At 38.5% G+C, this 21,239-nt stretch overlaps 1 protein-coding gene across 1 annotated transcript in view; it reads right to left on the bottom strand.

The window, feature by feature from the left end:
- Nucleotides 1-20,958, bottom strand: part of mmp15b (matrix metallopeptidase 15b) — a 41,783-nt gene extending 20,825 nt beyond the window's left edge. The window contains exons 1-4 of the mRNA XM_059351519.1: nt 19,971-20,958; nt 3,797-3,945; nt 2,794-2,916; nt 2,294-2,601 (exon numbers count right to left, since the gene is read on the bottom strand). Coding sequence (XP_059207502.1) covers nt 2,294-2,601; nt 2,794-2,916; nt 3,797-3,945; nt 19,971-20,090 — 700 coding nt within the window. The 5' untranslated portion in view covers nt 20,091-20,958. The remainder of the gene's footprint in view (nt 1-2,293; nt 2,602-2,793; nt 2,917-3,796; nt 3,946-19,970) is intronic.
- Between the last annotated feature and the right edge of the window lie 281 nt (nt 20,959-21,239).

The following is a 21,239-nucleotide window of genomic DNA, read 5'->3' as shown; positions in this document are numbered from 1 at the left end:
AGTAGCTGTAAAGCAACTGTAAAGATGATTTTTTGTGTCATATTTGCAGTAGGCAAATGATGAAACTACTACCAACAATTGCTTTTTTTTCCTAAATCAATAATTGGTAATCTGTTGTATTGATTAATCAGAAAATCAATAAATGTCAGAGCAAATGCTTGTTACAATTTTCTAGGTATTTTCTATTGATATTTTTTCACATAGTTTTTGTTTAACTAAGAGTGCAAAACCTGAACATATTTAAAAGCAGCAAATATTCATTTGATCAGCTAGAGCCATAGAAAGTTGAGCCACTTTTATTACGAACTGCCTTAAACAATGAACTCAATTAAGTTTCATGACTATTGTGTTTTTGTTGTTATTGTTTTCAGCTCGAAATGCTGTGTAACAGAAAAGATACACTTAATTGGATCAATCTGAGTGTGTTTTGCCAGCTGAAAAAAAAAAACAAGCAAAATTCTAATTTCCCAAAGAGTATGGGATATATTTCTTTACCAGTGTGATTGGAGGGCAGTAAAATGCTGGAGTAAAATGAAGACTACATCTGTGAGTCCCACTAATTAGATGTGTCTAACTAAAGTCAGACAGGATTGTAATTTGGATCTACTTTGCTTCTGAGCTGTGTAAGTAGTGTGGTGCAACAAAGGGACCGGTCTAAAGAATCCCCAAGTGGAACACACTCCCACTTACTGTGGCATTCCACGGTCCCTGTGATCTGTCCTGCTGCACATCCCACACACAGCTGATCACACACACACACACACACAGTCAAACATGCACACACACAAAGTTTAGCTGTCTGTATGTAGATAACAGGGCAAGAAAGCCCATTGTGAAAAAGATTCCTCTTTAGTCAGCAGGGTTAATGGGTGCACAGCAAGAAGAGGAACTCTGTAGACTTCTTAAAGCTTTAAAAAGAAATGAAGACCTTTTTTTTTTTAATCTTCACTCCTGGATTAGTTTAGTGCTAGACATTGGCGTTGAGAGTTGTAATTGGGTTTAGGGTTCATCTGAAGGAAAGTGTAAAGGTTAAGCATGAAGCATCGATAAGTTTAAGCAATTATTTCAGTGAACTGAAGTCCTTGCATGTGTCTGTGTGTGTGTGTTTGGTGCAGCTTGTTCAGATAAGTCAAAGAGTTCAAGGATTAGTATCTATCACTCTGTACACAAACTGAGCAACATTTGAGGAATATAAGGAGAGTTATTTGGCTGTGATGTCACCAAGTGCCGACTTTGAACCTCTACAGAGGTAAATGGAGTGGCTGTGCCTGACAAATGAGAGATGATGTAGCTAACTGAGCCATGCCAACTCTAGTTAGGTATTGAGAAAAGCGACAGGGACAGCTGTTAGCAATCTATTATACGGATCCATTACAAACTATACAACATGACATGACTGTTGTTCTGCAAACTGCATTTCAGCTGAGCACCCAGAGAAATAATTATGGACCTTATAAAGATTACGTAGCTTCTGAGCCTCAAATGTGAAGCCAACATGGATGTAATAATACTTGCAAATTCCAAATTTCAACCCTAGAGAATATTGGAGGATATTACATACAGCCAGAATGTGTAAAAAAAAAACATGAAAAAAGTTTACAAGATTAAAGTGGCAAATCTATGAGAAAAAAATAAGTAGATTTAGGCGATTTAAAGTGGTGAATCTGCAAGAAAAATGTAGCTTTTTTCCCACTTTTTTCTTGTAAAATCTGAGAGTTTTTTGGCACAGATTAACCACTTTAATCTAATAAATTTGCAACTTTTTTTCTTGTAGATTTGCCACTTTAATCTAATAAATTTGCAACTTTTTTCTCAAAATATTACCTGAAGTTACCAAATATAGTTATTTGCCTGATAAAGGGATAAACCTGAATTCTTTATCATCGCCACCAACGATCGACCTCACTGGTTGCAAATTGCATTGAAGTCTATGAGAAAATGTCCCTACTTCTGATTTGACTAATTATATCAGTAAATATTTTGTAGGCTACCATAGTCAGGGATCGAACCACCGGCCTTCCGATCAGTGGGCGCCCACTCTGCCAACTGAGCCACAGCCGCTATGCTTTTAGGTCTACCTGTCTACCATTCACCCACTTGAAACCATTTATGACATTATTGTTGTTGTTGTTGTTGTTTTTTAGTCCCTAGAGTCTCCTTGAGAGGTTTTTGTTGCATATTAGTATGTGTGGAACATCATTATCTTTCCCATTGTTATTTATGTTTTCTATTATTTTCCTTTTCCCCAATACAGACAATATAATTCTGCATTACACTGACAGTAACTGTTTACCTTGTACGTTCTGGTTTCCTATGGTCCATGGTTCATCTGAGTCAAAGTGTGTGTCCCCTCCCATTCCAGGTCCAGGGAAGTAGGCGTGAGCTAGGAAGCCACCCTCCCCATCAAAAGGAGAGCTGTCTCCATGGAAACCCGAAGCGAAGAAGATCATGATGTCAGGCTCCTTGCGGCGTCCATATTTGATCTCTTGGTAGGGAATTTCGTCAAAGGTCAGCGGGGTCACCTTCTCCCAGATTTTAAACGCCCGACGGATGGCTTCGTATGAGTTATACTCTCCAATCTTTGGAGTGTAGTTCTGGATACTATGAGAACAAAGAGGGGAAGATAATCTTACAAAGGCCAGTTCCATGTTTCCCATGTGAGTTTTCAAGTAAAAAAAATCCCTTTGTGGCTTCATAAGCAGCAAAAGAACCCTATCCCAACTTACATTATGTCTAACTTTGTGTGTGTGCTTGGCAGGGTAGATATTTCTCTACAAACAGTCTTTTTGATACCTGTAGGTGAGGTGGCTCTTGTTCCATTTATGTCCGGTGAGGGCATATCGTTTCCGCCGCACGTTGGTTTTGATCTGGCCTCCAAACTTGTCAGGCACACCGCATCGAGGTCTCTTCATCGCACTGAAGGAGTTGAAAGAAGTCAGAAGCAGGCAAGAAATGTGTGTGTGGGTGTGTGTTTGTGTGTTGACAGGAAAGATCAACTAAAAGAGCATGATGTAAACTCTGACTTCCTCCCCTTGAAGTGTGTGTACTTCTTTTGTTGTTTAATTTAGAGTTTACCTGTGAGCTGCCTGACTACTGATCCTGCTCCTCTAGAGCAACTGGGGAGAACTCGCACTTTGCTCAAAAGCAGTTACTGGGGATTCGACAGGAAAACCCTATCCTGGTTATGAGTCTATTTTTTCTAATTCTAGGCTAAATCATCCTATTAAAAAAAACATTTCAAGGGCTTTGATTTGGCCAGTCATTGCCAAACTTTGAAAGCTCCTAGCCAACAAACTGATTCTGAGGTGGCCAACGTTCGAGGGCATCCCACACCAATGTACTAAAGAAAGATTCAGGGGTGGAAAATACTGGCAAGCTAGCAAGATGCATGAAGTATTGAGATGACTGACGGTCATACAATGGCAGAGTAGTTGTAAAGCATCAATTTACCTAAAGCTTGGGGCCCAAAATGGGTTTCAGGACAGTGTTTTAGGGTTTCCAGCAATTTCATTTTGTCTACTTCTGAATATTATTTCTTAGTTTCTTTTGTTCAGACAAGGGTAAGTAGGAGATGTTTTTACCTGACATGTTTCGACTGACAACTTCAGTCTTCTTCAGAGGACCTCTGAAGAAGACTGAAGTTGTCAGTCGAAACATGTCAGGTAAAAACATCTCCTACTTACCCTTGTCTGAACAAAAGAAACTAAGAAATAAGTGTTTTAGGGGCTTGTCCGTATTTTTTTTAGGAGTGTGTGAGCCTAAATGTACAAAAACATCACAGTGAAGCCCTGCTAACCTGATGGTTTGAGGGTCCATCTGTCCAGTGACCTCCAGGCCGTAGAACCGCTGCATGTCTCCGATTGCATTGGACAGAATCTGAGCTGATCGCATGGTCGACATCTGTCTGCTGGCCTGGGGCAGGTAGCCGTACATCCTCAGCCAGGCCTGGAGACACAAGGAACAGGAAACATCTATTTGTATAATGTGATGCTGACTCACTTGAATCGAAGCTCATTAAATGTATATTACTGAAGCTGACAACATCAAAAAATTTAAATTTAAACTAAGACAGAATGTGTCCACAATAAGCCTTTAAGCCCAGCGGCTTACTCTAGACAGACATGATAGGATCTCAGAAACAAGACTCTTTCTATATAATCAAGAAGTGAAATATGACAAAAGAAAATAACTTTTTGGGCTGGTTTATGAGCATATGGGCAATTTGTAGTTTTTTGGAGGAGCTTTTGCAGCTGAGAGCATTGTTGCCACAAGCAGTAGATACTAGGGGTGTGCCATATCGTATCGTTCACGATAATATCGGTATATTTTTTTTAGGGTTAAAAAAGATGCATATCATGATATTGGCAACATTCCTACTTCTTGATGTAGTGGCGCAAGGCTAACAATTAAAGTTGTTTTAATCACAAAAAGCTACTTACTCCCTGTCGCTAAACACATGCAGGTTTCAAAATAAGAGCATGGTGTGTTAACATAATCCACCACAGAACTTACAAGAAGACCGTCAAAATAAGATGCCTTAAATAAAACATACAAGAACCTTTATTCTCCTTTACAAAATGTCATTAAAATATGCCCCCGGAACCCCTAAATGGTTATTTTTTATTATTTGCTCATACTCAAGAGTCAGCGTTTTTGTATTTGGCAACTGTTGAGATTTGTACTTCACACTACATTTTAGATTTTTATTTATTTATACAGACTAAAAAAAAACATTTGCTATATCTTTTTAAGTATTTCGTAATATCGTGAAAAATAATCGTTATCGCAAAAATAGCCTGAAATATCGTGATATTTTTAGGGTTAAAAAAGATGCATATCATGATATTGGCAACATTCCTACTTCTTGATGTAGTGGCGTAAGGCTAATATTAACTAACAATTAAAGTTGTTTTAATCACAAAAAGCTACTTACTCTCTGTTGCTAAACACATGCAGGTTTCAAAATAAGAGCATGGTGTGTTAACATAATCCACCACAGAACTTACAAGAAGACTGTGAAAATAAGATGCCTTAAATAAAACATACAAGAACTTTTATTCTCCTTTACAAAATGTCATTAAAATATGCCCCCGGAACCCCTAAATGGTTATTTTTATTATTTGCTCATACTCAAGAGTCAAGAGTAAATTTTTTGTATTTGGCAACTGTTGAGATTTGCATTTCACACTACATTTGAGATTTTTATTTATTTATACAGACTAAAAAAAAACATTTTCTATATCTTTTTAAGTATTTCGTAATATCGTGAAGAATACTCGTTATCGCAAAAATAGCCTGAAACATTGTGATATTCTTTTAGGGCCATATCGCCCAGCCCTAGTAGAAACCACAAAGTGTGTCTCCTTCTCAGCTTCAGCTTCTGTAACATGATGACATGACAGAGATTTGGTACTCAGCAGGGAGGGAGGACTTTGGTTTAAGACCTGGGTGTCTGGGGTCTGTGGAGCAGACTTTATCTGGGAGCAAACTGGGAGGGCTGGGGTGGAGGTGGGGGTTAATGACAGACTGGAGGGAGGAAATGGATATTTGACCCAATCACAGATGACGCAAAGTCTATCCCACCTGTTATGTAGAAACCTGATATCACACGCAAGCACACACAGGCAAGCACAGATACTAGATACGCCTGCACAGGGACACACTCCCCACGGTGGTGCAGGGAATGTAAAAGGGTGTGTGTCTGAATGTGTGTGTGTGCTCATGCATGTAGCTGTGTGAGTGTCTCAGGTTTACACCCATCTTTCACAACGCCAACTTGATAATCTATATTTACTTATCCACTCCTTAAAAGCCATAAAAACAATCTCTTTCTCTTTCTCACACGCGCACATACAAAACACACATATTTTGAATCTTCGGCCCCGTTTACACGAGGACGCTTGCGGGTAAAAACGACAAAATATTTTATCGGAAGTGCCTTTCGTTTAGACTGTGACGGCGTTTTGGGGGCTTAAAAACGCAAAAATCTGAAACCACCCTCCAAAGTGGAAAAGTGTAATCCTCTCCTCCGTAGCGTGTCGTCTACACTGACAAGACACAAAACTCTGATCTGATCTGCTCACGTCACGTATGTGTTTACGTCACATACATGCTCCAGTACAGGAAAATAAACAAACATGTGGATTATTTCCATGCGTGGGACCTTCAAGCTGCTCTGGCAGCTCTAATAAACTCACAGGAGTCTTTCCACCAAATGTACAGGATATGTACAGATAGTATTAGTGAACAGAGAAGGATCTGGACTACCTGGGAGATCTAGTGATGGTGGAGAACTTTGTGGAAGGAGTAGCTGATGAAAATGTGTCGCGTGAAAACTTCCACATGCCCAAAGATGCTCTTATCTCTTTAAGTGATGCCGCCTGGCTGCATACAATCGAATTTCACACACTTTTGCGTCACCGTATGCAGCAGATTTCCTCCCGAAAACGCTCGTCTAAACGCGGAATAAAAAGTGAAGACGAGACGCCACTTTTGCGTCTTCTGTTCAGACTGTCATCATGTAAACGTAGCCTTAAATACTGTATATAACAAGTGCTCTGGTCACATATATGTACTACCTTCCAAACTGGATAGAGGAGGTGGTAACCCCACACAGACACAAAAGTTTATGTGCTCTGTGTGTCTTACACAAACAAAATGTCCCCACAGTCCAATGAAAACAAATTACAAAGGGTCTCCCAGACCTTTGATTTACTCTGTTTTCTCTCTGCTTGAATATCCTGCTCTGTCCACACAGCTACAATATGACTGTGTGTAATAAAAGGCAAAGGTGTGGACCGGTGCTCCTCTTTGAAATCACCCACTGATGAGAGGCAGGGACATGATCAACACAGAGCCACTGACATTAAAACACCAGCCCAGCTGGTAACCTCAATATGACTTCAATCTGAATATTTTATTTTGCCCGCATGTTTCTTTCCGTTACATTTAGACCTGATTTATGTTTATGGAGTGAACGCATAATGCCTCCACCGATCAATCACTGTCAGTTGCTGAGCTGAGGCTGTTGCATCCTGATGGCTTCTCATCCTTTGTGATCAATAAAAGTAGTAGATGACTGCTGTCACCCTTTAAAAACATGGCCTTTTGATTTTTCATTCATTTAAGTTTTAATTTCGTTGTCAATTTTTGTTTTCAAATTCAGTTAGTTTTAGTTCGTTTTTAGAGTGAGTTTGCTAGTTTTGATTAGTTTTATTTTTTGGAAAATTCTTAGTTTTAGTTTAGTTTTTTTCATTTTTTTTTTTAGTTTTAGTTTTTTGTAATGGGGTATTTGTTGGGTGCCAGATTCAATAAGGTCACAATAAATGTTTCCTTTATTTTCTTTGTCTTATCCATCTCGGCCCCAATAAGTTTATTAAGTCATAAAACCAGATAGATGAAATAGATTTCATATCAACCAAAAAGGTTTACGTATGAAAAAAATTGACAAAGACGAAAACTAAGGACATTTTCACTATAATTTTAGTTAGTTTTAGTTAGTTTTGTAACCACAAAATACAGTTTCAGTTAGTTATTGTTTTTTAAAAACTTTCGTTTTTATTTTTATTTCAGTTAAAATGTTTTTTCAATTCTAGTTTTCGTTATTTCGTTAGTTTTCGTTAACTATAATAACCTTGCTTTGTTCAAGTAGCACCAAAGTTTTATATCAGACGTGTAAAGTTCTTCTGATAGCAGCAAAAAAAACGTGTAATTAAGTTGTATAGTGAGCTGATTTGCCATCAAAATGCAATGAAACAACATAAAATGTTAATAATAAAAGCAGCTGATGTGTTTAACTGAGCTGGTTGTGTCCGTGAAAGATGTTTGTTCTTTAGCTTTACTACTCTCTGGTCGTGTTATTTTCACCTAAGGCAAGGAAACATTCATAAGAAAAATATTTTTTAAATTTGAATGAACTCCATTCCAAACATTTCTTCAAATTCAATCTGTAATGAATTCAACTGACTCGAAGGTGCAGTGCAGTGAGGAAAAAATCCTCTACCTGAGCCTTCGTGTCTCTATCGTGCATCCACTGGCCACTGGGAGGTCAAAGGTGGAAACTGAAAGTGTTTGAGCCCTCAGGCTGTGGAGCACCTGCCCCGAGGAGCTCAACCTTTAAAACCTGTTTCATCTTTATTTCACCAAACACATTTATAAAGGCGGGCTGCTGTGTGCTGAACTTTTTACATCCATTGCTTTAGCATTGCTCTATCATTATTCTTGTTATTAACATTCCTTTATGTTTAGGGAAAGTAGCTGCTTTTGAAAGGATATCCTATAGCAGGGGTGTCAAACTCAAATACACAATGGGCCAAAATTTAAAACTTGAATAAAATCGCGGGCCAACATTGAACAAATAAACCTTTTAATACATACCAAACATGTTTTGCTTTAACATTAAATATGGAACCAGCAACGCTTATAAACATACAATATATAACTAAATAGTGCAGACATGCAAAATCAAATTTCAAATAAAAAACACATCAATGTCATTAATTTATTAAATAAAAATTAAATAAAAATCGTATGCCTCTTTTCTATTTGCATCCTTTTGATTTAAATATCCCCAATTGGGGTCGCGAGATGATTTCTGGGGGTCGCAAAATCATTTCGGAAGTCAGCTCTGTCTCCACTGTGTTAAAGTGTTCATGTGTTAATGTGTTTTAGTCTTTTTGGTCACTTAATGTCTTTTTTTGGTCATTTTGTGTCTTTTTTTGTGTCTTTTTTTGATCATTTTGTGGTCAATTTGTGTCTTTTTTGGTAATTTTGTGTCTTTTTGGTCATTTTGTTTCCTTTTTTTGGTCATTTTGTTTCTTTTTTGGGTGATCTGAACTGTGCATGTGAGATTCTGTTCAGTGAGCGAGGGTCGCGGACAACATGCATGTTAAATTAGGGGTCGCGACTCAAAAAGTTTGAGAACTACTGACTTAAGCTACTGCTTGTCAATTTAGCTACAGTATTATGATATATGTGAGTCAGTTTTGAGTCAGCACATATTTCTCATTACTGAACATTAATTAGTAGTATATGTATATGGGTGTTTGTTTGTATGTGTATGTAGATTTAATGTAATTTTGATTAATGTATAGTTTTTCCCATTTTTATATTGCTGACTCCTGTTCTTCTACCCACTGTTTCTTTTTATGCTGCTGTAACACCTAATTTCACCCCAAGGAACATTAAAGTGTTATCTTATTTTATCTTAATTCCACTTTATTTAACCCCGTTATTTTCTTCTGTCGATGTAGAGCTGTAAAATATATTCTCTACGCTGTTTTCGCTCCCTCTGACTGTCGCATCTTCACCTTTCCTTTCCTGGCAGCGGTGACATCAGCGGTGTGAGTGAGTGTGTAGGAGCAGGAAGAGATGTAGAGGATGCTGAACTGGATGTGACCCTGACCCACCTCTGCCTTCAGATAAGGAAGCTTCAGACACACAATTACATACACACACATACTCTCCAAAACAAACATGCACTTCCTGAAACACTATCTAAATACCCTCTCTCTCTCTCACACACACACACACACATTGGCAAGGGAAACAGGTGCTAGGGTTCACAAAACATTCTTTTCATCTTAAAAACGGTACAAATTATGTTTTTGGGCTTTAACGGCTCATGTATTTCTACTTCACAGTACGGAGGCTAGGGATGAGTATGTAGACTGATACATGTAATGTATGTAACCAAAGTTTACAAGCATGAGTTCCACACTGCAAAAAAAGAAAAGTTGGGTGAACTCAAAATTTCAAGGCAACAAACTTAATTTTAAGTTGGATAATTAAACTAAATATTCTAAGTTTAAGTCTAATGTTGCGACCACAATTTTGAGTTAGCATTGATACTCTGATGGCTACTCTTGTAGCTGTAACAAGCAGCGCCGCTAGCATCAGTTAGCTGCCAGCATCCCATAGCCGCTAGCATCAGTTAGCCGCTAGCTTTCGCTAATGACCGAATTTCACAACAAAGAAATAAGAGTTATCAGAACTATTGTCCCTTGTTGTGAACCCCAACTTAAAGATATAAGTAACAACAACTCACCAACTTGTTTTTGAGCAGACAACTGGCTTCCTTTGTTGTGCTAACTTACATTATTGCCCTAAATGTCTGTAATTTATATTTCCAAGTTGTACCAAATTAAATCACTGTTTTAGGCCAAAATATACAAGTTGGCTTTTTTGCAGTGCACCTGGTAACTTTTAGCTGTTAGGGGCGTCCCTCTCTACCTTTAAAAAACTCCTGAAGACCTTCAGCTCTTCAGAGAGCATCTTCTCTATTAGCACCACACGATAATTCTACTCCTCAAATAATTGTCATTAGCACTTATTGATGCACTAATTATTATTGCACTATACTTTGATTGTTTGCTTTTACTCTTCCTGTAAGTCGCTTTGGATAAAAGCGTCTGCTAAATGACTAAATGTAAATGTAAATGTTAGAAACACGCATTCAGAACCATGCATTGAGGTTAGCACAACAAGTGGATAGGCGTTGCTGGAAGACCATTCTGTGGCTTCCTAGTCAGCTAAACACTTTTTCAGTGTTGTTTATTATTGCTGTCATTGTTGTTTTTATTGTTCTAATCTGTAATTGTTTCATTGTTGTTTATTATTACTGCCATTGCTGTTTTATTATTATTGTTTTGTTTTTAATTGTTTATTGTAAGGTGACCTTGAGAGTCCTGAAAGGCGCCTATAAATAAAATGCATTATTATTATTATTATTATTATTATTATTATTATTATTATTATTAAAGCAGCACGGACGATGTGCCAATCACTAAGATGATATGTGTTCGTTGTTTTGATTTAAGCAAGAGCAAGAGGATTGTATCTGTCTTTAAACACTTGCACTATCTGTCTTTTCTTGCCTGTTCAGATCAAATCAAATCAAATGAAACTGATCCTTGTGCTTTGACTTCTATGTGCCATAATACCACTACCAGCAATAATCCAACACAAACCACTGCCTGATAAGCCCCGCCCCACATGGTTGCTGTGCTACTTGTCCGATTTCTCGTGGAACATATTTCAGTTAAAAGTAACAACTGTGGCATATATACCAATCTAAATTTCAATAAAGTTAAACAATGGGCAGGCCAGCTGTTGGGAATTGTGGAGAGGGGACCAAATTTTCCAAATTGGGCTTTGCATGGTCCCCCCCTGGGCCTTGGGCCGGAATTGACCCTCCTTAACAACAGGTCTTTGATTTTACAAGGAGGCAAACAAAAGCAGGCTTCTCATTTTCAGCCAGCTACTGATTTTGCCGACTGAAATGACAACTTTCATTTGCTGTAGCTACCTAAAAAATAGGTGCCAAAAATATACACTTAGAAAGTACAGCTATCAGATCACGAGTCTGTTTAGTGCTTTTCTTGTTTAATGTTTTTTTTTTTTTACTCTTCATCTTCAAGTCTTTAGATGCAAATTGTCTCCCTAACTACCCCACTAGCATGTGGATAAATGCAAAGCTTGACAGGCCGACTGCGCCTGGTTACATTTGCTAAGCTATGATGGTTCATTGTTCATTATCAAAGACTCAGACTGCCTCTTACCAAGGACTTTGATTTCATCACAGCAGCTGCATACACATTCAACCAACCCACAAAAATCTGACAGTTTTTTGAGCAAAATGGTAATTCTGCTCGGTTAAATTCCACTAGATGGGGTTGAAGAAAATAAATGAATTTACTAAATGACAAAAAACATGTCCACAGAAGACACAAAATCTTTAAAGAGCTGATTAGTAATGAGCAATATTGATTGTCGCTTCATGTCAGCTAATGCTGTTCATATTTCATACTGCCCGGGGATAAAAACAAAGCACTTGCTGTAATGCACCCACTAAAAGTCATCCGACCACAACAGACTCTGTGGGAGCAACATCGGAGTAATATTGCAATTCCCTTTAGAATTCCAATAAAAGTGATTTAAAGAAAAACCTAAGCTTGTGTCCTGTGTAATCTTCAGTCAACATGCGTCTTTCACATTCCAGCTACCTTACTTTCCCCACTCCGCTGTGATCAGCATCTACACACTGCTGCAGTGATAGTGCTTGATGAAAAAGGGAAATGCCTTCATGTCCGCTGATGTTAGACTCCTTGTGGTGTGAATCTTTGTGCATACCCAGGAATCTGATGTTGTCTCACACCAACCTGGTCTCACAGGAATCCGTGGAATAGCCACGGATTTCGCTTAACTCAAAATCCGTGGAATAGCCACGGAATCGCTCAAATTTCCGTGAAACTGACACGGATTTCGCTACAATGCAAGTTAAAGACAGTCATATCCCGTGGCTATTCCATGGATATTTGTTCCTATTGGTTTGTTCCAAGTCACGTGACTTTCAAGGTCCCGGCGGTCAGAACAAAAAACATGGCGGACAGTTCTCTCATTTTTAGTGAAAAATCAATATTTTGACTTAGTTTCTGCATAAAAATGGATTTTGATCACATTTCTAGCGAGAAATATATGTTTTATTTTCTAAATCTTCACTCAGTGAATGTACATAATCACTTTGTATGTTGGAATAGCCACGGGATATGACTGGCATTAACTTGCATTGAAGCGAAATCCGTGTCAGTTTCACGGAAATTTGAGTGATTCCGTGGCTATTCCACGGATTTTGAGTTAAGCGAAATCCGTGGCTATTTCACTGATTTCTATGAGACCATGTTGCTCACACACTCTGCCTCCCTTCCAAACCAGCATTTATATGTATTTTTTTCATATTTTATTGTTACTTTTGATCTAAGTCCTTTGCTATAAGTTTAAAGGTCCATTCTGACCTCCTGAGTCTGTAACAGTCAGCTTCAAGCCAGAGACTCCCTGGAAAGTAACAACTTGCTACTTTGGGATTTGTCAGAAAAGACAAAAAAATTACCCCAAAAAGAATCAAAATGACCACAAAATCATCAAAAAAAAGACACAAAATGACCAAAAAAATACATCAAACTAAGCAAAAAAGGACTCAAAATGACCATAAAATGACAAAAAATGACCACAAAAAGTCACAAATTGACCAAAAATGACCCAAAATGACAAAAAAAGACCCAAAATGACAAAAAAGACACAAAATTACCAAAAAAAGACACAAAATTACCAAAAAAAAGACACAAAATTACCAAAAAAAGGAAACAAAATTAGCAAAAGACATAAATTGACCACAAAATTACCAAAAAAAGACACAAAATTACCAGAAAAGACACAAAATGACCAAATAAGACACAAAATGACCAGAAAAGGACACAAAATGACTAAAAAAAACAAACACAAAATGACCAAAAGAAGACATCAAATGACCAAAAAGACTAAAACACATTAACCCATGAACACTTTAACACAGTGGAGACAGAGCTGACTTCCAAAATGATTTGGCGACCCCCAAAAATTATCACAACAACACACTGTAGTCTGGGACAAGGGAAGAGCTGCAGTGCTGTTGAGAAGACGTATGGAGGCATATGAACCCCCGCCACCCCTCACACCCATCGTCTAAAACACTAAAGTACTTCAGTCTGGCCGCTCACCTTCTCTCATCAGCTGGGCTGAATACAAAACAAGTCTTAGACAACAGGAGGGATCGGCTGGAGCTGGTGTGTGTGTGTGGGTGCGCGTGTACGTTTGGCCTCGTCTATTAAATGGTCTTTCAAAGAGTCCTTGAGCTTACCTGCCAAAACCAGACCCAGCAATATACAAGGAGTTGTAAAACCTGCCAGGAGTGTGTGCGTGTTTGAGTGTGAGTGTGTGTCCACCACAATGTCAGCCAAGATACTAACAGAGCTTTTATTCCTAAGGCTTGGTCTGCTGCCATCTCTTACCCCCCAAAGTCCTACCGAGAGGATGGATAAGTAAATGGAGTAGTGAGGAAGAAAGAGACACAGATGAAGAGGAGGAGGAGAATTTCATTTGTTCTATTTAAAACATTGAATAAAGCAGGCCTATTGGAGGTAGACATACCATGTTCTCCTAAAATACTACTTCTATAGCTGCTAAAAAAGCCATAACAAGGAAATGTCTTAAGCCAGACAGCCCATCTATAGACGAGTGGTATGACATCATCTATGAAATTTTTGTAATGGAAAGAATCACTTTCTCTCTGAGGCTTCAAAAAGCCAAATTTGAGGAAATCTGGGAGAAGTGGAGATTGTACATCGCCCCGAAACGCCCTTCTTTTGTTTAATATTGTGTAACTTTCTTTTTAAAAAATGTTTTAATCTGTTTTTTACTACTTACTGTAGATGGAAACACCCCCAAGTTCTGTTCGTTCGTTTGTTTGTTTATAAAAATCTGAAAATATGGATCACAGTGTCTATTATCAAAACGGTGATGACTGTTGTAATGTGATATTGAAATGTGATTCTAAATAAAGACAAAATGTAAAAAAAAAAAAATACTACTTCTAAATGACACCTCATCTTTGAATCTGTCATCTGCTCGGACCCGCACTCTATTAGCGGGGCTGACTGCAGCTAAGAAAATGCTAGCCTTGCGCTCGAAGCCCCCCCACACACTCACGCACCCAGTGGTTACAATAATTTTTTTGAGCATACTCTATATGGAGTTGTCTGTGGCAAAAATGCATGGAGCTAGTCAGAAAACAATCCAAACCTGGACCTCTGCAGTGGCAATGGTTAAAGATTTACTGAGTTGAGAAAGATATCTTTACTTGAAATATATGTAATTTTTTGTTTATTTTCATGCACTTACTTTGGCATATAGGACATTGATATGACTTATGTACTATGTGATGTATGCTGTATGTAATGTAGAAGATCTTTTTGGGATATCGAGGGAGGGGGGAGGTCGCTAACCTGGGAGGGGTGGATGGGTAAAGGGAAGTGAATACTACTTGTTGTATTACTGTATTTGACTTGTTTCATGCTCTTCTCTTTTGAAAATAAAAATAATTGATCACAAAAAAAAATGTAATAAAGCACACGTGGAGTAAAAACGGCATGCATATTTTTCTGCGTATAACATATGGGTCAATGACGTGATCTAACCCAGTGTCAGTTGGTGTAACCAGTAATTTTCTTCCCATAAAAATCTGATTATATACAGGAAAGTAAATGTGAACTAAAATTAGAAAAAAAAAAAATACAACGTTTACATTGCAACACTACGGTATATAACAAATTTTACATAATTTGTCAAAACTTTAGAAAAAAATGGTTGTATTTTGAATATGTTTTGCTCAATATTGATGAAAATGTGTAAAATGGTAGAAATGGTTTTAAAAATAAGCTTTTTAAAATGAAGTAATTTTAGGTTTAAGTCCACTAATATATAAAAATAATATAAAATACAATGTAGGTGGATGAAGTATGTAATATTTATCATTTTTTTGTGGTTACACCATTTGACATCTAGCCAATCCTTATATGTCATTGACCCATATACATATAGACATATAATGCAAGGACAGCAATATCCAAAACCTAAACAGAAACAATCTTTGTAATACACGCTCAGAGATCCAGTCCTTGTGTACACGGCGATAGCCAATCACAGTGCAGCACGGGGGAAGCGGCTGGAATGTGAAGAGACAGCACGCTGCAGATTACACGGATACAATGAGGATACAGATTGAGGAAGTTTTCGAGTTATGTGCAGCAATAAGTCACTGATTACCACTCTCCTCGCTGCTCTGCTTTAGCTACAAATTGCTGCTGCACACTTTTTGCATTCTCTCTATGCAGCCTGTCTTATCACCTCCATGTTTCTTTCTGTCCTCTCCCATCCGCTTTCTCTCCTATTCGCAAGTTCTCTCTCACAGCTCTCTCTCATCAGACAAGAGGCTTCATTGTATTTCCTGAGATGCCTTGGAGTCCCAGGCCCAGTGTGCCTGTGAACTGTGTGTGTGTGTGTGTGTGTGTGTGTTCCAGTGAGAGAACAGCTGTCACATTCAGCCATCACATGCTGCACAGCTGAGACTGACCGTCACCATCACCGTCAACTTTCTCTCTCCATCTTTGTATTCCTTTCACTATTTGTATAAATAATGCCACCGCAGGTTTTTCTTGGTCGTTACTGTGACTTTTTTTTCAATCAAAATTTCTCAGATTCTTGTTACACTCCTAATTCATCTCTTCTGCTTCACTCTTCTACCCTCCCACGTCATCCTTTTTGTCCAGACAGAGTAGGAGTAGAGGTCTTGGGCCAAATGCTGAACACATGGATTGAAACTACATCTGAAGAATGAGGATCAGATTGAACTTTAGACAATGTGTTTCAGTCTGTGAATAAACCTTGAGAGTAGGTGTATACTGTAGTTTCAACACAGTCAGGGTTTGTTTTACAGTTACTACAGACTGCATTGCGTTCTCCCTGCCTTCGCCTGCCCAGAGTCCTCTTTCTGAAATAGCGTCTGCACAATAAAAGTAGCTTACTAGCTAGGTAGTCAGCTAGCATGTATGCTACAGACTAAAGTTAGCGACCTGGCGTGCTATGAATCAAAAAGGTGGGTAAACGCCTGCTAGCTCTATAAATTAAACTTGCATAATAAGATAATAATGGTATAAGAGATGCCAAACCATGACTCTTTATACACCACAGTACTTGCTGGTATTTCAACAATTATTAGATCACACAGCAGGTTCAGGAGGCGCATTTCTGACCTGAGCCGCTCCAGCGAAGCAGATTCTGGCCACGTATTGATTTTAGCTACATTTAAAATACGATTTGATTATTGAAAAAAGTGATTTACGATTTCAAACAACTATTATAATATACACAATCATTTTTCAGACAATATACAACATCATACATTAAATTGTTCCTCAATTTTTATTGTTTTATGAGTATTTTCTTACTTTTAGACTAGTTGATTAGTCTAAGGTGAAACTGCAGTTTGAACTTCAGGGAAATTATTGATACATTGATAGAAACGTCCCTAGCAGATACAGGCAACTTTGACCCAAACCAAAGAAGGCATCCTTTTAACATGTTATGTCATTACTCTTCTGACTCTATGTCATCCTTTACCTCTTTTTAACCCTTTGATGCACAACATGCTGACTGTGTGTTATAATATCTTTTTTTATATATTACAACAGATCATTATATCCATTTTTCCCTTCATACTTTATGAAGAAAAATTGTTTTTGTATTATTACATCAAGTTTACACACATGGGTCGAAAATGATCTTGTGCATTAGAAGCGTTTAAGGGCTTTTTATTGAAAAAGTAAGAAATGGAAACAAAAAAATAGGATGTATGATGATCAAAAAACAAGTTAATTGAGGAAAACCTGGAATACTGAATGATGAAATTAATTTATTGCAAAGATATAGAATATAAAAACTCAGTCGGGTCACTTTAGACCCATGTTGTGCATCAAAGGGTTAAGACAGTAAACAATACAGTATGTACTATGCCGACTCCTGACCAAAGAAACTGGAGCATATTTTCCTTTCACACATAAAAACCCTTTTTATAGGTGTTGTGAGTAAAAACAAATGTTCACCCACAAAGACCACCAGTGACTTCATAAAAGCCGGGGTCACCCTTTCCATAAAGATTAGTGGGCAGGTTATGGAGATTAGCGCAGATCATCGAACACACAGCACGACTTCTCAAGGAACTCTGTGACCAAGATGCACTTTACTTTCAGAGATGTGAGCATTCCCAATGTTAAGCAGACGACATGGGTAATGCAATTAATACTATTTCAGCATACAAACACAACAAAGATTTAGCAACAAGTACTTCTGAATTTCTCATCTGTCTACACATTGTGTAAACTTTCTATTGCTTGCCTCAGTAAACCACATGATGAGCAGACGCCTGGACATACACATACACAAAACACCCCATCAGAATATTTCGTAACCTGGCTGACAGGCAGACTCCCCCAGGTCACTGAGTTTGGTAATGCGAGCTCACCTCTAATGACGGAGCGGTCTCTCTCTCTGTCTGTCTGTCAGTCTGTCTCTCTGTCAAACAACAAACAACAGCTACACCACTAATCGCTCTTTTAGGCATAAAGTCAACTTGTTTGCATCTCTTACATTGTTTCCCAAAACAAACACGTATGCTAGATAGCTGCTGGACTGGCAAAAACAGGAATGCAAGAAGTGCAGGTTTAAGTTCCAACTTGTTACTCTGGCACATGTTGATGCTTACTAAGTGCATTGCAAAAAATAGCGAGCCCATAAAGACATACCACTGGATATCCTTTAGGAGAAATGAGTTGGGTCTTGTTGGTTCTGCTCCAATGATTACTTAAAGAAACAAGTTTGACTACAAATAGTTCCCTCAACAACGGCTCCTGGAGTGATGATCAGTACAAGTGGGATGAGCTTGCTTTTGTGTATGTAATGGTCAAATAATTACTAGACTACCCCAAAAAAAACTGAACTAAAACATGCCTTAAAATGTGAAAGAGGGATGAGGAGAAAAAAGGTTCTTTGGGGAGAGAAGACCTTTAAGATGTGCATGGTCCAAAGGTTTTTGTAGACTGTACACCTGTCTGTTAATCCTGTTGCTAACCCGATGAATATGATTGTGTAAAGGTTAATATAATCATCATGTAATCAATACTAATATCATAAACCAGATGTTGGGGACTAGATGGTCCTTATGAATTCTGATTGGCTAGATTATGTTTAAATCTGTTACAGGTACATTCCCTGCCTTCATCTCAGCTGATTAAAATGAGACACACAGAAATGACCATGCAGCTATAAATATATACACTCACCAGACACTTTGGTGTACCTAATAATAAAATAATAAAGTGGCGGTGTGGTCTTTTGCTACTGTTGTGTTGTGCACTCAGAGATGGTCTTCTACATGTTGTTTTTTGAGTTTCTGTTGCCTTTCTCTCTCGAACCAGTCTGCCCATTTTCCACTGAACTCTTTTTCGTAACATTGTCTGTAAACACTTGAGATGGTTATGTGTGAGATCCCAGTAGATCAGCAGTTTCTGCTAGTCTGGCACCAACAACCATGCCACCTTCAAAGTCACTTAAATCACCTTTCTTCCCCATTCTGATACTCGTTTTGAACTTCAGCAGGTCATCTTGACCATGTCTACATACATAAATGGACTGAGTTGCTGCCATAAGATTGAATGATTAGATATTTGGGATGATAATCAGTTGCACAGACTGTACATAATAAAGTGCCCAGTGAGTGTATATAATATAGTATTACACAACTATATGTAAATACTTGACACCGTTTATTGCTTACCAAAGGAATACCATTTGAATAGCACACCTATGCGTATATTTTCATTTATCTCATTTGAAAAATCATGTAAAATGGTACTCTTTTCGACAGTGAATCAAATCACTCTACGCTGGGGCCTTAAATAAATGTCTTCCTCCCTCAAATCAAAATTTTAGAAGTTGAGAAAGCACATTTTAATATACTCACAAAATAAATATACATTACAATTTGACAAAAGTATCTGCAGTATCTGAAAAATCCGCCGAAAAAGGGTCACAAGATACATGATTGTTGTTTGAAATCTGGATGAAGGATGTTTTATTTTATTTTTATTTTTCAGTTTCCCCCCCTGAGGGGTTGCCACCTTATTGTGGTCAGGGGGTTGCGTGCCTCAGTGACCTTAAGAGCTAAACCAGCAGGAGCTTAGTCTGAAGGTCTGAAGGTAGAGGCTGAATCCACTTTTCCAGGTTGGGGTTGGACACATAGACCCCTTTCAATGAAGAAAGCATCCTTACTATAAGCACAGAAAAAAAAAAGTGCTGGAGCATGATGTGTCCACATGATGCCCCCTCATATATGCTGCCTAGAACCGGTCCTGCAGTGAATGCCTGTTTTGGTGGAATCAAAACGCTTTTTTACCCAATGCCTTTTGGCCATTTTTGAAAGAAAACCAGTTAAAATGTATTAAATGATATTAACTAGTCGTAAACATGTGTAGCTCCTGGTTAGTAAGTTACAATCATGACTTAGCCAGTCTCATCAGTAATTAGCCTGCTGTGTGTTTTTTTACCTCTGAGTTGAAGGGGCTGTCATCTTCTGCTCCACGCGCCACCAGCGCGCACAGCCACAGCGCGAGGAACGTCCGTCTCCAGAGCAACAAGAAGCAGCTGTTCCGCGCGGAGGAGGCCATGGTGTGGCTCGGTTAAAAACGGTGTTTTTGACTAGTTTAACTCGCAGTATTGCTAGTTCATGCGTGCAAAATGCAAAAAATGCATGCAAAAAAAACCTCAAAGAAAAACTGTTGTGAAGTTTTCCCCGACAAGAATGCTACAACAGTCCTCAGCAGTGCACGTGCATCTTGGAAAAGAGCTTCACTCCAGATTTAGAGTCAGAGCCGCACTAAAACCAGACCCTCCATACAGAAGTGGTCTTCACTCATGAGTCCAGCTTCCTCCTTCAAGTGTGCACAGCGTTGACAGACCGCCTCACCTTTCCTAATGTACTGTTATCTCGAGTGGGAGTTACCCACTGGAGCGCGTGCCTCATTAAATTAACATCAAAGGCGTCACCTTGAACGTGCACTTTACAAAAGACCTGCCTGGCCTACTATCAGCAAAGTGGATCTACCACAAAAATGCTTTTTAGTAAATCATTTACTGCGAACATATTCAAAACCAGTGGATTATTATTATTAACCCCTGTCGTGGCAATGCCTATTGGAGTGCAGTTTAATATACCCTGAGAAAGTTGCAAAGTATAAAACAACGACAAAATAAAAAGCCAAAAGTTCTCCGCACTTGACCGACTCCTTCAGCAGCAACATTAACGTCAGAGCAATGTCGGAGCTGCAGCGAACGCGGCTCTTTAAGACCGCGACCACTCGTAAAAAATATATATATATTTGCCAGTTTCTTTGCCCTCTGCGTCCAGTTTTTCCCTTTTCCCCCAGAGGAAATCTTGCCGGAGCCGATACTAGGCTAGTTTCTATCAGTCCGCGGCTCTGTGAGGTCTCCCTACCGGAGCAGGACTGACACTGGTCCGCTGTTCGTGGAGTGTCGGTAGCGACTTAACGTGGAGATGCCAGAGTCAAGAGTCACAGCACGGTAACGACTTGTCCCTGTCGCGACTTTCAAAATAAAAGTCCAGTAGACTGACTTGTTCTTTTTGCTGTGAATATCGTCACCCTGTTAAAATAATCGCCTAACTCATTTTTTCAGGTTTTGCAGAAAACTTCACCAAAAGTGTAACATATGACATTTAGTGACCATTCCACTCAAAAATTATGTAACAAGGGATGGCTATTGGCATAGTAATAACACTGTGTGTAAATGATGTAACT

The sequence above is a fragment of the Centropristis striata genome, chromosome 2, assembly GCF_030273125.1.
Source record: "Centropristis striata isolate RG_2023a ecotype Rhode Island chromosome 2, C.striata_1.0, whole genome shotgun sequence".
NCBI classification, from domain to species: Eukaryota; Metazoa; Chordata; class Actinopteri; order Perciformes; family Serranidae; genus Centropristis; species Centropristis striata.
Note: the sequence above shows the minus strand (reverse complement) of the source record. Positions and strands in the feature narration are given on the sequence as shown.